Below are 18,876 nucleotides of genomic sequence, written 5' to 3'. Positions count from 1 at the left end.
TGGAACCAACCGTTATTTACAGTTAAACAACAATACCTTGTCAGAACCAATCCGGTACCTCCTCAGAACCAACCTTTATTTACAGTAAAACAACCATACCTGGTCAGAACAAAATTTTCTCAATAAACTTTATGTCGGTACCTCCTCAGAACCAACTTTTATTTACAGTAAAAATAACAATACCTGGTCAGAACTAGTTTTTATAAGTAAACTTTATGTCAGTACCTCCTAAGAACCAACCTTAATTTACAGTAAAACAGCAATACCTTGTCAGAACCAAATTTCCTAAGTAAACTTTACGTTGGTACCTCCTCAGAACCAACTTTCATTTACAGTTAAAAACAAAACAATACCTGGTCAGAACTAATTTTTATAAGTAAACTTTATGTCGTTACCTCCTCAGAACCAATTTTTATTTACATTAAAAACATAAGTACCTCCTCAGAACCAACTTTTATTTACAGTAAAAAAAACAATACCTGGTCAGAACTAGTTTTTATAAGTAAACTTTATGTCAGTACCTCCTAAGAACCAACCTTAATTTACAGTAAAACAACAATACCTTGTCAGAACCAAATTTTATAACTAAGCTTTATGTCGGTACCTCATAGCCAGAAATTAGTAGTACTTTTGCTAATTAATATTCATAATATGTAAATGAGAATTATACCACGTGATAATAGTTTGAACTGGACTGGCTTGATATCATTAAAATCTTTAAAACACGGATATTATAAGTTGCCCGTCACAGAGTCCTTGTTTATACTCACTCTGGTATTTCCGTAAAGTTGTCAGGCGGTCAGAAGCAAAACAATGAACGCGAATTTAGTGAATTTTTCGTGTTTTCGTGAGTTTATTCTTCTTGAAATAGAGGCATTTTAACTTTCCGTGGGAACCTAGAGTTCAACGACTACACATACAAGGTTTGGACTTGCTTATTCTTTGGACATTCAAGTTTCAAGTTTCACCCCGGCAACTTGTATTTCTAATGACATTGTTAGCCAATTTTCAACACGAAGTTTGCAAATTTGACGTTTCAGCCATTTTAGCCTGTATTTTATACTGCAATGTTAAAAGCCTCTCGCTTCGACTTTTAAAATAGCTCAGGAACCTTGATTTTTGCAACGCCAGTCATTATATTTCGTTTAAATGGTGTATATTGTTGTGTATATTTATTTTCTGCCCCGGCAACCTGTCTATCACTTAAATCAAAGTTAAATCAGACATTTTTTCTAAATTCCCTATCATTTCAATATAATTTCCGTGACCCGTATCCGATTTCTTTAGTATAATATTCAAATAAGCAAAGTGGCGTTGATTTCTGGATATGTCCTCAGAACCAACCTTTATTTACAGAACAAACAACCATACCTGGTCAGAACTAAATTTTCTCAATAAACTTTATGTCGGTACCTCCTCAGAACCAATCTTAATTTACAGTAAAAACAACAATACCTTGTCAGAACCAAATTTCCTAAGTAAACTTTACGTTGGTACCTCCTCAGAACCAACTTTCATTTACAGTTAAAAAAAAACAATACCTGGTTAGAACCAATTTTTATAAGTAAACTTTATGTCGTTACCTCCTCAGAACCAACCTTTATTTACAGTAAAAACAACAATACCTGGTCAGAACTAAATTTTCTCAATAAACTTTATGTCGTAATTTCTTCAGAACCAACCTTAATTTACAGTAAAAACATAAGTACCTTGTCAGAACCAAATTTTCTAAGTAAACTTTATGTGGGTACCTTCTCAGAACCAACCGTTATTTACAGTGAAACAACCATACCAGGTCAGAACTAAAATTTCTAAGTAAAATTTATGTTGGTACCTCCTCAGAACCAATCTTTATTTACAGAACAAACAACCATACCTGGTCAGAACTAAATTTTCTCAATAAACTTTATGTCGGTACCTCCTCAGAACCAATCTTAATTTATAGTAAAAACAACAATACCTTGTCAGAACCAAATTTCCTAAGTAAACTTTACGTTGGTACCTCCTCAGAACCAACTTTCATTTACAGTTAAAAAAAAAAACAATACCTTGTCAGAACCAAATTTTCTAAGTAAACTTTATGTCGGTACCTTCTCAGAACGAACCGTTATTTACAGTAAAAACAACCATACCTGGTCAGAACTAAAATTTCTAAGTAAACTTTACGTCGGTATATCCTCAGAACCAACCTTCATTTACAGTTAAAAAAAACAATACCTTGTCAGAATCAAATTTTCTAAGTAAACTTAATGTCGGTACCTCCTCAGAACCAACCTTAATTTACAGTAAAAACATAAGTACCTTGTCAGAACCAAATTTTATAAGTAAACTTTATGTTGGTACTTCCTCAGAACCAACCTTTATTTACAGTAAAAAAAATAATACCATGTCAGAAACAAATTTTGTAAGTAAATTTTTTGTCAAAACATCCTCAGAACCAACCGCCGTTATTTACAGTAAAAACAACAATAATAGGTCAGAACTAAATTGTTTAAGTAAACTTTATGTTGGTACCTCCTCAGAACCAATCTTTATTTACAGTAAAAAGAACCATACCTTGTCAGAACTAAATTTTTTAAAGTTCATTTTATGTCGGTACCTCCCAAGAACCAACCGTTTTTTTCAGTAAAAACAACCAAACCTGGTCAGAACTAAATTTTCTCAATAAACTTTATGTCGGTACCAAAAACAACCATACCTTGTCAGAACTAAATTTCCTAAGTAAACTTTATGTCGGTATCTCCTTAGAACCAACCTTCATTTACAGTTAAAAAAATTCCAATACCTTGTCAGAATCAAATTTTGTAAGTAAATTTTATGTCGAAACCTCATCAGAACCAACTGATTTTTACAGTAAAAACAACAATACCAGGTCAGAACTAATTTGTATAAGTAAACATTTTGTTGGTACCTCCTCAGAACCAATCTTTATTTACAGTAAAAACATAAGTACCTTGTCAGAACCAAATTTTATAACTAAGCTTTATGTCGGTACCTCCTCAGAACCAACCTTTATTTACAGTAAAAAAATATAATACCTTGTCAGAATCAAATTCTATAAATAAACTCTATGTTGGTACCTCCTCAGAACCAACCTTTATTTACAGTAAAAACAACAATACCTGGTCAGAACTAAATTTTCTCAATAAACTTTATGTCGGTACCTCCTCAGAACCAACCTTTATTTACAGTAAAAACAACAATACCTGGTCAGAACTAATTTTCTTAAGTAAACTTTATGTCGTAATTTCTTCAGAACCAACCTTAATTTACAGTAAAAACATAAGTACCTTGTCAGAACTAAATTTTCAAAGTAAACTATATGTCGGTACCTTCTCAGAACCAACCGTTATTTACAGTAAAAACAACAATACCAGGTCAGAATTAAATTGTATAAATAAACTTTATGTTGGTACCTCCTCAGAAACAATCTTTATTTACAGTAAAAAGAACCATACCTTGTCAGAACTAAATTTTTTAAAGAAGATTTTATGTCGGTACCTCCTCAGAACCAACCGTTATTTTCAGTAAAAACCACCAAACCTGGTCAGAACTAAATTTTCTCAATAAACTTTATGTCGGTACCTTCTCAGAACCAACCGTTATTTACAGTAAATACAACAATACCAGGTCAGAACTAAATTGTATAAGTAAACTTTATGTTGGTACCTCCTCAGAACCAATCTTTATTTACAGTAAAAAGAACCATACCTTGTCAGAACTAAATTGTTTAAAGTAGATTTTATGTCGGTACCTCCTCAGAACCAACCGTTATTTTCAGTAAAAAAAATAATACCCTGTCAGAATCAAATTTTATAAGTAAACTTTATGTTGGTACCTCCTCAGAACCAACCTTTATTTACAGTAAAAAAAATAATACCCTGTCAGAACCAAATTTTATAAGTAAATTTTATGTTGGTAAATCCTCAGAACCAACAGTTATCTACAGTAAAACAACAATACCTTGTCAGAACCAAATTTTATAACTAAGCTTTATGTCGGTACCTCCTCAGAACCAACCTTTATTTACAGTAAAAAAATCCAATACCTTGTCAGAATCAAATTTTATAATTAAACTTTATGTTGGCACCTCCTCAGAACCAACCTTTATTTACAGTAAAAACAACAATACCTGGTCAGAACTAAATTTTCTCAATAAACTTTATGTCGTAATTTCTTCAGAACCAACCTTAATTTACAGTAAAAACATAAGTACCTTGTCAGAACCAAATTTTCTAAGTAAACTTTATGTCGGTACCTTCTCAGAACCAACCGTTATTTACAGTAAAAACAACAATACCAGGTCAGAACTAAATTGTATAAGTAAACTTTATGTTGGTACCTCCTCAGAACCAATCTTTATTTACAGTAAAAAGAACCATACCTTGTCAGAACTAAATTTTTTAAAGTAGATTTTATGTCGGTACCTCCTCAGAACCAACCGTTATTTTCAGTAAAAACAACCAAACCTGGTCAGAACTAAATTTTCTCAATAAACTTTATGACGGTACATCCTCAGAACCAGTCTTTATTTCTAGTAAAAACAACCATACCTTGTCAGAACTAAATTTCCTAAGTAAATTAACTTAATGTCGGTACCTCCTTAGAACCAACCTTTATTTACAGTTTAAAAAAATCCAATACCTTGTCAGAATCAAATTTTATAAGTAAACTTTATGTTGGTATCTCCTCAGAACCAACCTTTATTTACAGTAAAAAAATAATACCTTGTCAGAACCAAATTTTATAAGTAGATTTTATGTTGGTAATTCCTTAGAACCAACAGTTATTTACAGTAAAACAACAATACCTTGTCAGAACCAAATTTTATAACTAAGCTTTATGTCGGTACCTCCTCAGAACCATCCTTTATTTACAGTAAAAAAATCCAATACCTTGTCAGAATCAAATTTTATAAGTAAACTTTATGTTGGTACCTCCTCAGAACCAACCTTTATTTACAGTAAAAACAACAATACCTGGTCAGAACTAAATTTTCTCAATAAACTTTATGTCGGTACCTCCTCAGAACCAACCTTTATTTACAGTAAAAACAACAATACCTGGTCAGAACTAATTTTTATAAGTAAACTTTATGTCGTAATTTCTTCAGAACCAACCTTAATTTACAGTAAAAACATAAGTACCTTGTCAGAACTAAATTTTCAAAGTAAACTATATGTCGGTACCTTCTCAGAACCAACCGTTATTTACAGTAAAAACAACAATACCAGGTCAGAATTAAATTGTATAAATAAACTTTATGTTGGTACCTCCTCAGAAACAATCTTTATTTACAGTAAAAAGAACCATACCTTGTCAGAACTAAATTTTTTAAAGAAGATTTTATGTCGGTACCTCCTCAGAACCAACCGTTATTTTCAGTAAAAACCACAAAACCTGGTCAGAACTAAATTTTCTCAATAAACTTTATGTCGGTACCTTCTCAGAACCAACCGTTATTTACAGTAAAAACAACAATACCAGGTCAGAACTAAATTGTATAAGTAAACTTTATGTTAATACCTCCTCAGAACCAATCTTTATTTACAGTAAAAAGAACCATACCTTGTCAGAACTAAATTGTTTAAAGTAGATTTTATGTCGGTACCTCCTCAGAACCAACCGTTATTTTCAGTAAAAACAACCAAACCTGGTCAGAACTAAATTTTCTCAATAAACTTTATGACAGTACCTCCTCAGAACCAATCTTTATTTATAGTAAAAACAACCATACCTTGTCAGAACTAAATTTCCTAAGTAAACTTCATGTCGGTACCTCCTTAGAACCAACCTTCATTTACAGTTAAAAAAAATCCAATACCTTGTCAGAATCAAATTTTATAAGTAAACTTTATGTTGGTACCTCCTCAGAACCAACCTTTATTTACAGTAAAAAAAATAATACCCTGTCAGAACCAAATTTTATAAGTAAATTTTATGTTGGTAAATCCTCAGAACCAACAGTTATCTACAGTAAAACAACAATACCTTGTCAGAACCAAATTTTATAACTAAGCTTTACGTCGGTACCTCCTCAGAACCAACCTTTATTTACAGTAAAAAAATCCAATACCTTGTCAGAATCAAATTTTATAATTAAACTTTATGTTGGCACCTCCTCAGAACCAACCTTTATTTACAGTAAAAACAACAATACCTGGTCAGAACTAAATTTTCTCAATAAACTTTATGTCGTAATTTCTTCAGAACCAACCTTAATTTACAGTAAAAACATAAGTACCTTGTCAGAACCAAATTTTCTAAGTAAACTTTATGTCGGTACCTTCTCAGAACCAACCGTTATTTACAGTAAAAACAACAATACCAGGTCAGAACTAAATTGTATAAGTAAACTTTATGTTGGTACCTCCTCAGAACCAATCTTTATTTACAGTAAAAAGAACCATACCTTGTCAGAACTAAATTTTTTAAAGTAGATTTTATGTCGGTACCTCCTCAGAACCAACCGTTATTTTCAGTAAAAACAACCAAACCTGGTCAGAACTAAATTTTCTCAATAAACTTTATGACGGTACATCCTCAGAACCAGTCTTTATTTCTAGTAAAAACAACCATACCTTGTCAGAACTAAATTTCCTAAGTAAATTAACTTAATGTCGGTACCTCCTTAGAACCAACCTTTATTTACAGTTTAAAAAAATCCAATACCTTGTCAGAATCAAATTTTATAAGTAAACTTTATGTTGGTATCTCCTCAGAACCAACCTTTATTTACAGTAAAAAAATAATACCTTGTCAGAACCAAATTTTATAAGTAGATTTTATGTTGGTAATTCCTTAGAACCAACAGTTATTTACAGTAAAACAACAATACCTTGTCAGAACCAAATTTTATAACTAAGCTTTATGTCGGTACCTCCTCAGAACCATCCTTTATTTACAGTAAAAATATCCAATACCTTGTCAGAATCAAATTTTATAAGTAAACTTTATGTTGGTACCTCCTCAGAACCAACCTTTATTTACAGTAAAAACAACAATACCTGGTCAGAACTAAATTTTCTCAATAAACTTTATGTCGGTACCTCCTCAGAACCAACCTTTATTTACAGTAAAAACAACAATACCTGGTCAGAACTAATTTTTATAAGTAAACTTTATGTCGTAATTTCTTCAGAACCAACCTTAATTTACAGTAAAAACATAAGTACCTTGTCAGAACAAAATTTTCAAAGTAAACTATATGTCGGTACCTTCTCAGAACCAACCGTTATTTACAGTAAAAACAACAATACCAGGTCAGAATTAAATTGTATAAATAAACTTTATGTTGGTACCTCCTCAGAAACAATCTTTATTTACAGTAAAAAGAACCATACCTTGTCAGAACTAAATTGTTTAAAGTAGATTTTATGTCGGTACCTCCTCAGAACCAACCGTTATTTTCAGTAAAAACAACCAAACCTGGTCAGAACTAAATTTTCTCAATAAACTTTATGACAGTACCTCCTCAGAACCAATCTTTATTTATAGTAAAAACAACCATACCTTGTCAGAACTAAATTTCCTAAGTAAACTGCATGTCGGTACCTCCTTAGAACCAACCTTCATTTACAGTTAAAAAAAATCCAATACCTTGTCAGAATCAAATTTTATAAGTAAACTTTATGTTGGTACCTCCTCAGAACCAACCTTTATTTACAGTAAAAAAAATAATACCCTGTCAGAACCAAATTTTATAAGTAAATGTTATGTTGGTAAATCCTCAGAACCAACAGTTATCTACAGTAAAACAACAATACCTTGTCAGAACCAAATTTTATAACTAAGCTTTATGTCGGTACCTCCTCAGAACCAACCTTTATTTACAGTAAAAAAATCCAATACCTTGTCAGAATCAAATTTTATAATTAAACTTTATGTTGGCACCTCCTCAGAACCAACCTTTATTTACAGTAAAAACAACAATACCTGGTCAGAACTAAATTTTCTCAATAAACTTTATGTCGTAATTTCTTCAGAACCAACCTTAATTTACAGTAAAAACATAAGTACCTTGTCAGAACCAAATTTTCTAAGTAAACTTTATGTCGGTACCTTCTCAGAACCAACCGTTATTTACAGTAAAAACAACAATACCAGGTCAGAACTAAATTGTATAAGTAAACTTTATGTTGGTACCTCCTCAGAACCAATCTTTATTTACAGTAAAAAGAACCATACCTTGTCAGAACTAAATTTTTTAAAGTAGATTTTATGTCGGTACCTCCTCAGAACCAACCGTTATTTTCAGTAAAAACAACCAAACCTGGTCAGAACTAAATTTTCTCAATAAACTTTATGACGGTACATCCTCAGAACCAGTCTTTATTTATAGTAAAAACAACCATACCTTGTCAGAACTAAATTTCCTAAGTAAACTTTATGTCGGTACCTCCTCAGAACCAACCTTTATTTACAGTAAAAACAATAATACCTTGTCAGAAACAAATTTTGTAAGTAAATTTTATGTCGAAACCTCCTCAGAACCAACCGTTATTTACAGTAAAAACAACCATACCTTGTCAGAACTAAATTGTATAAGTAAACTTTATGTTGGTACCTCCTCAGAACCAATCTTTATTTACAGTAAAAACATAAGTACCTTGTCAGAACCAAATTTTATAACTAAACTTTATGTTGGTAAATCTTCAGAACCAACCGTTATTTACAGTATAACATAAGTACTTTGTCAGAACCAAATTTTATAACTAAGCTTTATGTCGATACCTTCTCAGAACCAACCTTTATTTACAGTAAAAAGAACAATACCTGGTCAGAACTAAATTTTCCCAATAAACTTTATGTCGGTACCTCCTCAGAACCAACCTTTATTTACAGTAAAAACAACAATACCTTGTCAGAACTATATTTTATAAGTAAACTTTATATCGGTACCTCCTCAGAACCAACCTTAATTTACAGTAAAAACATAAGTACCTTGTCAGAACCAAATTTTCTAAGAAAACTTTATGTCGGTGCCTCCTCAGAAACAACAGTTATTTACAGTAAAAACCAAAATTTCTATGTGCTGTAGACTTAATATCGTTACCTCCTCAGTACCTTGTCAGAACCAAATGTTATTAACTAATGTTTAAAGTGTAGTCTCCACAAAACGAACTGTTATTTAAACTAAAAACAATACCTTATCATAACTTTTTATTTATACTTAAGATCGTTACCTTCTCGGAACAGACCGTTTGTTCCAGAAAATATAACAATACCTTTTCGGAATAATTTTCTTTCTATGCAGACTTTCTCATATACCTTTTCAGAATAACTTTGAAAATCAAGAATTATTATACCTTGTCAGAACCAAAATTTCTATGTAGACTTTTTGTCGTTTCCTCCTCGGGAACAAATCGTTATTTTAAGTAAATACGTCAATACTTTTTTTGAATAGTTGTCTTTTTATGAAGACTTTAGGTAGTGACCTGCTACAACTTTTCGTTATATACAGTAAAAACAAGTAAGCCTTGTCAGAACCAACATTTTTTCTCACAAATAGATAAAAGTATTCTAATCCAAGCAACTGTTTTACACATATGATCAGTATAACTAAAATTATATTTATACGTTATATCGCTTCTTTCCTTACCGTTTGATATGTTAATCTGAGACTACTATAACACAGAGATTGGTCACTATAGATTTATCGGATTATCTGAGTCTCCGGTAGTTAGCTACGTTATTTTAACAGTATCGGATATTATTATTTTTCTTTCAAAAATAATTTAAAAACAAAATTGAATTAATCACAAAAAAAAAAGAATATAGTTTTTATCTTTCAAATGCAGTTATCTCTATTCATATTTAAATTTTTGTTTTTAATCATTAATAATTTGTTAATAGTTTGTTATTATGCGGCCACTCTTGAAAATGTGAATGTGATTTATAAATCTTATCAATCTTACAGTTACATTGTTTTGCTACACGTCCGTTAATTGTATCTAATATACAAATATTTTACCTGTAAAGACAGGTAGTTTCAAAAGCAAAGGAGATGAATTTTATTTCACAGCTGGGTGCCCAAGGTACACGAGGCTCCGTTTATTGCAGTAAACTTTTATTCTATACTTGTAAGGTATTTCACTGCTGAGTGCCCAATATACATGTTTATTGTAGTAAACCTTGTCAAATATCGTCGGTGCACTTGTGGTAGGATTCAGGAGGGTGTGGATGGGGTTTTATAGAATGGAGAAATAGGGGCAAAAAAAGTATAGAATGGAGAAAAATGGACCGACAAATAAAGAATAGAGAAGAGAAAATAATAAGTTATTAAGATTTAAAGAATAGAGAAAAATGACATAGAAATTATAGAAATAAAGAACCCCCATCCAGACCCTCATTCAGATTATCCAACGTAATTTTTTTTTCAAACAAGTTCCAACCCCCCCCCCCACACTTTTTTAAAATTTCCGTCTGATAATTAGGTCAAGTTTTTGCAAACAATGTAGTAAGCGGCGATCACAGAAGAGAGAAAAAATTTCATTAAAGGTAAATGAGTAATTTCCTTACGTAACAGATCAGCAAAGAGGTTATAACTGCAATGGATACATAAAGCAAACATAAGCCCTACAAATTATATATATGTTCCCAAAATATCGCCGGCATTTTCATTTTTCAATTCACAATGTCCAGTAACATTGATTTTTTATCTTGGGATGATAGTGATCTCAATCTTGATCTTTTTCGTGGTGAATATACTGCATCAGATATTGAATCGGAGGATGACTATACGTCCCTGCTGCAAAGACTGCAAAAACTACAAAAACTCCAAAAGAAGCATCAACCGCAAGTACATGTAAATCAGAACGAAGAAGCTTCAAAATTACGTGACTGAATAATCAAATTATCTCTATGTTAACATAAATAGAACCACATAAGTGTAAATTACGATGACATTTTTTCAACACCAGAAATATGTGCCCTCTTTCAAAATCCAAGACAAGAAATTTTGTGCTTCAATACAGAGCCGTAAAGTTTTTGTCTATTGTTAAAGTGTCGTATGTTTTAGTTATATCGCTATGCTTTTTGTAACCCTAATTATTGAGCAACTCAGATGAAAAGAGTTGTGATTTGCTTTAGTTTTTTTAGCCACAGCAAATATAAATGTGCTTGTTCAATGTTTGGTGACAAACCATGTTAATTGTTGTCGGCATGATGCTTTGTAAATAGGTTCCCTATAACATTTTTTTGTTGGGTAACTGCTGACAGTTTACCATGTGAAAATTCTGAGAAGCCAAAATAATGTGGAATGTATAAATACGTAGCAATGTCAGATCTAAACAATAATGTTAAATATGATAGCATATATTGATGTCACCTTTCTGTAAATTCAACTTCGATTCACAACTGCTTGTCAATGGCAAATATTTCATGTACAGTCAGCCTGATTAAACCGAAATGAACTATTTTCAAATTATGTTTAAAGTTTGTTTTTATGTTATGTCGTTACACCAATGTCCCATGCCAGTGGTGGTGACGAGCGCCTAAAAATATTTAACATTGTCACATTCTTTATGTGCCCGTCTCAAGTCAGGAGCCTGTAATTCAGTGGTTGCTGTTGGTTCATGTCCGTCATATTTGAATTTTCGTAAATTGCTTTGTTATTGTAGACACTTCGTTTTCTCTAGTGAATTGTTATATATTTTCCATGTCGGGGACCTTTGAAGCTGACTGCACGGTATATGTTTTCTCATTGTTGAAGGTAATTACAGTGCATTCCAATAACTTACATCCACTTCATTGAACTTCATTTGGACTAAAGGAGTTGTCTGATGATCATTAGCAAAAAAATATAAAAATCTCCTTAAAGTTTGCTTCAAGTGGCTATTCCTTTAATATATAAAGATGTGTGGTTACTTTTTTTTTTCTTTCATTGAACTGTTATCCAAACTGAGCGTGTTAGTGAATTTCTGCATTCCTGTCTTAGTTTTAATGTATATAATAATAAAACTGTATATTCAAAGACTTAAATATTTATTTCTCCATGTAAGACAAGCATGACAAATTCAATGAAATTAAAAAAAAATTACTAAAAAAAGTCATTTTCTCCTGTAGTACTTCTCCCTTCTTCTAATGCGTGATTTCTTTCTGGGGGTGTTCCTACAATAAAGAATATATTATAAATAAAAAGAAATAATCTTTGTCAAGTTTATAGCATAGGCAATTCATTAATTTTATGGTGCATGTACTTTTTACATCATGTTTGGGTGAATTATTTAAAAAAAAAAGTCTATTTAGGAACTCATGATGTACTGGTATTTCACATGGTGACACATTTTCATTGCATAATATTATTATACTAGCATATATATTATCAAGGGAACCAAATATAAATCTAAATTTCTTTCACTAACAATACAAATTCACCTATCAAACCTCATGTTGTGTGTGTGAAACTTGTCTCGTGTGTTTCTCAGTTCTGCAGCGGGAACTTACTGATACAGAAAAATTGGAATTTCATATAATTACAAATTTTACATCATTACATCGGTTAATTACTAAGGCTTGCACATACATTATCCGGAAAACAGATTGTTCATCTGAATGTAAGTTATGGGTGAGTTGCTCATTGACCCTGTCCCACGGACTGGTAATAACTCGAGGTTACTTTCCGGTTTGGTCGGTAAATTCAAGTCTATAACTGCACTTATTTTATTTAAAGTGCTTATAAACCAACATTTATGAACATGTCAAATCTTATATTCACACTTACCGGAACATAACACTCTTTATAAATCCACATTTGTTAATTATTATTTTCTCTTTAGCTGTCAAAAATGGCGGTCGAATCCTTCTTGTCAATCATTGCGAGTCACGTGCCGAGTCACGTGATCGAAGACTTACAATTAATTACTATTTGACTGGTCAGTACGGGAAGTGACCAATCTCTGTGTTATAGTAGTCTCAGTGTTAATGAATTATATGTAAAAAATTAGCTCGGCTACACAAAATGTTGTTTGAATAATTTTCATTGATTGAATAATGCACACTTTTATTGGGATTGGGGTAAAACTCAATGTCACCTAGCTGTGGTATCCATTGACATTAAAATTGTAAAAAAAATATTTTCTACTGTTAGTTCAGGGGACAACACGGAAAAGCCCCTGAAAGGAATTGGAAGAGAAGGTGAGAAGATACTGAAAGAAATTCAAAAGAAACATATTCATGAAATGAATATTTGGAAGTGACCCAATGGCAATTTGAAAAAAAATGAAATAAAAATCACTACTTTCATTTCCGGGGGCATCGCTCGCAAATTCGCAAACTGTTGAAGAATACTCTAAATCTTGTACTGAGTAAATTATAAAATATACACTACACAATACATTATACAATACAATACAATGTGTGTTTGTTCCAATTAAGGTTCCCTAGGGGGCAGTGACAAAGATACAGACACTGATAGGACTAAAGGATTGTTTATATTAGTAAAATCTTAACATCAAAACTTATCTTCGTACACATTATCAAATGTGTAACGTCTCTAAAGAACTGACTTATTAATCTTTCTTTTGGTTGAGTTGGGAGGGGATTCCTTTAAATATTGTCACGGTTGTTGCAACTTGAAAAAAATAAATATTTGTTTTAACACGATATCGAACGGTTGTTTCATGTATCATTCGTGTCAGCTAGTGTGGGGTATAAATACATATTATGTATTTTGATAAAAATAAGAGAGCTATATCATATTGAAATTGACCTATTTAATGTTGGGGTTATCTATCTCTGATGTTTTTACATCATCTCCTGTTTTTCTAATTAACTTAAATCTATATTTGTAAAATTACAATCGTTTGTCGGCTGCTTATTTCACTTAAATACTAATTTGTAATTCATATAAAATTTTAATTTATAGCTAATATAACCTCACATGGTAAAGTAATCACCACGTAGACATTTTTATTACGCCGGCTCTGTTAATGCAAACAACTTTAATGTTTTCTTTCAGGGTCGTTGTTATCTGTCTTAATTTTACGGGAGTGAGATGTCAATCAAAGACATATCTGCGCAAGACTTATATTGGTTCTGAGAACGTACTCCGGTTCTGCACAAGTAATGGTTCTGGGAAAGTGCACCGCTGCCGTACCCTGATCTTTTAGCCAGTGTCATCGGTCTCACAAAGTGAAACCGAATAGAAATGGCAAGTTTGAATGCAGGCACAAGAAGTAAAGGTAAATCAAACAAAAGGAAACATTTTATCTATATGTATAATGGTTGCGGAACCAAGTCCTATCTGGGAACAGTATATCAAACGTCAATATATATGTTCCTGGTCCGATTTAAAATTACAAAATTTTGTAATTTTAAAAGAAACAGCACAAATCGAAAATACAAAACCAGGGCAGAGGCAGAAATATATAAAACATTACAGCAGAACGCATTGAGTGTGTAGTTGGAGGTATATAATCTTTGGTTAGCTTGCTTGTTAGCTGAACCGTGAAGTTATTATAAGGTTAGGTATACTACCCTCCTTTCGGAGTAGTCTAGTCCTACACTGGCTACAGATAAATAGATTGGTTATCTGTCGGACTAGTCTACTCTTAAGGTTCATCATAACAAATGGACAAATATGGCCGTATTTTCACCTCAAAAACTACTCTGTGTACAGGCTTACCTGTGCAGTTTGGAAAGTTTTAAGGCCTGGCATCCACTAGATGTATAAAAGTTAAATTTATTTTGCATATCAGAAATATAAAATCTTTTTTGGATTATGATGGGCATTCTTTTCCGTTCCTGCTGAAGGTGTAAAAATAAACTAAGTTGGGATATAACTTTGAGATGCTCCATCTCAGGTAACAACTGATTTGTATTGTATTGATTGTCCTTGATTGGCATGGACAATAGATATCTACACATCTATAGGTGAGTTAAAGGTAGTAACTGAGTGGACAGTATCAAATGCAATTCAGGTGTTTGTTTATTTTTACACCTTCTGCAGGAAGGAAAAAAAATGCCCATCATATTCAAAATTTTTTTTTATCTTTCTGATATGCAAAATAGATTTAACTTTTATATATCTAGTGGATGCCAGGCCTTAAAACTTTCCAAACTGCACAGGTAAGTCTGTACACAGAGTAGTTTTTGAGGTGAAAATACGGCCATATTTGTCCATTTGTTATGATGAACCTTAAAGGAGGGTAGTTTACCTAACCTAATAATGACTTCACGGTTCAGCTAGCAAGCAAGCTAACCAAAGATATTACCTTTACCTACACACTCAATGCATTCTGCTGTAAATTACCTTGGGAATCTGTGACACTTGATCCTACATCGAAACCTCCACATTAGCTCAAAATCCATCAAAGAGCATGCCTATAAAATATTAGTAAGACCGCAAATGGAATACGCCACGACAGTATGGGACCCGTACCAGCAAAACCACATAGATAAAATTGAAAAGGTACAAAGAAGAGCTGCACGATATGTAACCAGCTGACATAGAAATAGATCAAGTGTCAGCAACATGATAAATGAATTAGGATGGAAAAGCTTACAAACAAGACGAAAAGAAGCACGACTCATCATGTGTTACAAAATAACAAACGACCTTGTAGCCATAGACAAGAATAAATATCTACAAAAACCAACAAGAAGCTCAAACCGGACAGGACAACATACTTACCTATTACAGCCAGCCACCAAAGACTGTAGGAAATGGTCCTTCTTCATAAACACCGTCAAGGATTGGAACAAACTGCCACCAGATACCGCCACAGCAAAGTCTCTTGAGATATTCAAGTCTCAAGTCACCAAAACCACAAACTAAATCAACAGAACAATTTGTTTTTATCCTGTTTTTAACCTGTTTTTAATCATGCGCAGCTTGCCAGAATATTCATCATGTTGAATGTGGGCAGTATATGGAAGAAGAAGAAGACTTGACTGAGAAGCTGGCTTTTCAGACGTTTCGGCCAGTTCGGCCAGAGGCATTTTGGCCATAGGAGATTCAGAAATAACTTTTCATATTGTTCTAAAACATGTATATGTTCCAAACCATATGAGTATTTTGACCCTACATGTATGGTCATGACCATGCATTTAGACATACCTTATGAGTATAGAGTTGTTTGGGTATAAACAGGCCAGACCATATGTGTACATTAATAGACCATAAACTTTAAGGTACATATTCCAATTAAATTCCACTTCCACCGCAGGCTCACATAGCTTGTTCTTAAACCCAAAATCGGCACAAATTACTCTCTGAAACCTTTTATCTTAATTAATGACATATTGTCTGTATTTTGGTGTATCTGTTATTCAGCTTTTTCTTGAGTCAATTTAAAGTGTCCAATCGTATCAACCTTTTCATCCCTAAGTGAAAACTCACTTAAAGGTGCATTGGCTGTCAAATTCATGTTCACCGATTTGACTCAAATTCTCATATTTGATTTATAACATACTAAAACGTATATCCAAATTATAAAAAGTCTAAAATAAACAATTTACAAGACATGGGCTCGATAATATGTATCATCGTTTAGTGTGTATTTTAGTCTAGACACCATCTAATTAACTATTGATCATGAGTTGACCTCCGAAGACTGCTGACGGTCATATAAGCGATATAGACATAAATATAGATATAAATAGATAGCAAACTCGTGCAATTGGATTTTTCTAGGTCTGTTTACCGGTAATTCCATATTATAGGTTAAAAATATGTTAATCATCGTTTTTACCTGTATAAGAATGAGTTTTTGCGGATCGAATCAGTCAATCAAATGATTTACCTTTGTTTCACTTTCAATGTTGACATTCTTTTCCTTTTAATAACTGAACATGCCTAATTCATGCGTAATCAATCTCTAGCTAAAGGGTTAAATTGAATAGAAGGTCACATGAATACTGATTGAATGAGGTCGAATTATTCACTTGCAAGTGAATAATTCATCATCAATGTTTCTTAGCTTATTTTGACAAAATTAAACCATACATTGCTGCTAAAAGCGAATTATTATTTCACTATTTCACTTTCATTAATGATTGAACAAGAAATTTTTTTATATATCTCGTAGCTAGTGCCCCTTTAAATGTTGTGTTTTTGCTCCTATTTATACGATCTTACAATTACAGTAATAAATATGTGCTGCCCATCTAATCTTATTTTCCAAATAGTTCTATAGCATGTATAGCATGTATAGAGGGACAGCACATATGATAATTGATATACCCTGCTATTGTACATGTTGTAATGTAAGAACGTATAAATAAGAAAAAAAACACAATCATTAAAAATATTTTGAAATATTTAAGAAATTTGAATTAATTAAAACAAAACACCAAAATGATAATTGAAAAAGAAAGGTTCAATGCCCAGAGTGGATGTCAGTAAAACAGTTGACTATTGTTAAATGGTTCAGTAGGATATTTCTTGACGACATTCTATTTCCACACTCATGACACTTATGCTTCGTAGATTTTCATGATTTATGATATTTTTCTATAATTTAATTTTGGATGTAACACGTATTCTGATTGGCTGAAAGTGTTTTGTCTATCAGCTCATAGACATAATTTAGTCATGTGACTGTGACGTCATCAACGTTTTTATCATGATTTACTCCTTTTTATACGACCGCAAAAAAAATTTTGTGGTCGTATATTGGTATGACGTTGGCGTCGTCGTCGTCGTCGTCCAGCGTCGTCGTCCGAAGACACATTAGTTTTCGCACTCTAACTTAAGTTTAAGTGTATGGATCTAAATGAAATTTTACCATAAGGTTCAATACCACAAAAGGAAGGTGGGGATTGATATTGGGGGTAATGGTACCATTAGTTAAGGAATTAGGGGCCAAAAGGGGCCAAAAATAAGCATTTTTGTAACTTCCAGACATAACTTGTGTGTTAGTGTATGGATCTCTCTGACATTGTACCACAAGGTTCCATATCACAAAGGGAATGCTGGGATTGATTTTGGGGGTAATTGCCTCAAAATTTTAGGAATTAGGGGCCAAAAAAGGGGCAAAAAACAAGCATTTTTATATGGACAAATACTTTAGTACAAAACATAATTTAAAGCAGTGTAAGGGAGATAAATCAAATTCATCATTAGAATTACCTCCCTTACACTGCTTTTAAATTATGTATAAAGTAATGGTTAATGAACAATTAAGACAATTTAAAACAGTGTAAGGGAGGTAATCCACATACAACGTTTTGATTACTTCCCTTACACTGCTTTTAAATTATGTTTAAAGAAATGCATATTTATAAAGGAAGACCAGTAAAAATATCTGCAAATGTTGCATCTTATTTTTTTTTTACAAAAAAATCCATATGAAAGATTTGACACCATATTTTAAATTCTATTATAAAATAGATTAAGATAGCACTATGGTAAATTTAAATGGGTAATTATAGTTGCAAATTCCATTGGAAATTTGAATTGAGATTATGACCATATCTTGAGGGAAAGAATTTTTTGGGGGAAAAGGCGAGGGGGGGGGGGAGGGGTAAAAAGAAATTGTGGGGGGTCAATTTTCTCATTTCAGATTTCAGAAATTAAAAAGAATTATTCTTCAAATATTATTTTTTTTCAAATTTCAAATATTGAAAAATTTCAAGAAGTAATCTTTAATTGCACAGTATGGCGCATTAGATTTGTAAAATCTTTGACCACATTTATTTATTTGTTATGCCAAATCTGACTGTGTATTTAGATTTTTAATTTTGGGGTCCAGTTTTCAAATTGGTCTACATTAAGGTCCAAAGGGTCCAAAATTAAACTTAGTTTGATTTTTAACAAAAATTGAATTCTTGGGGTTCTTTGATATGCTGAATCTAAACATGTATTTACATTTTAGATTTCGGGCCCAGTTTTCAAGTTGGTCCAAATTGGGGTCCAAAATTAAACTTTGTTTG

At 32.2% G+C, this 18,876-nt stretch overlaps 1 protein-coding gene and 1 long non-coding RNA gene across 3 annotated transcripts in view; one reads left to right on the top strand and one right to left on the bottom strand.

Annotated features, from left to right (window-relative positions):
• Nucleotides 1-11,968: 11,968 nt before the first annotated feature.
• On the bottom strand, nucleotides 11,969-12,918 carry LOC127711725 (uncharacterized). Its single transcript, XR_007986867.1, has 2 exons — nucleotides 12,725-12,918; nucleotides 11,969-12,111 (listed from the first exon to the last, which is right to left on the bottom strand). It is a non-coding gene; the product is annotated as an uncharacterized LOC127711725 (long non-coding RNA).
• Nucleotides 12,919-13,910: 992 nt separating this feature from the next.
• Nucleotides 13,911-18,876, top strand: part of LOC127711718 (uncharacterized) — a 66,620-nt gene continuing 61,654 nt past the window's right edge. The window contains exon 1 of one of the 2 annotated variants that reach the window (XM_052217830.1): nucleotides 13,911-14,183. In XM_052217830.1, the coding sequence (XP_052073790.1) occupies nucleotides 14,150-14,183 (34 nt within the window). In that variant the 5' untranslated portion in view covers nucleotides 13,911-14,149. The remainder of the gene's footprint in view (nucleotides 14,184-18,876) is intronic. The other variant, XM_052217829.1, reaches the window with a different exon arrangement.

The sequence above is a fragment of the Mytilus californianus genome, unplaced genomic scaffold (genome assembly GCF_021869535.1).
Source record: "Mytilus californianus isolate M0D057914Y unplaced genomic scaffold, xbMytCali1.0.p SCAF_8, whole genome shotgun sequence".
Taxonomy (NCBI): domain Eukaryota; kingdom Metazoa; phylum Mollusca; class Bivalvia; order Mytilida; family Mytilidae; genus Mytilus; species Mytilus californianus.
This window is presented reverse-complemented; position numbering and strand designations above follow the sequence as displayed.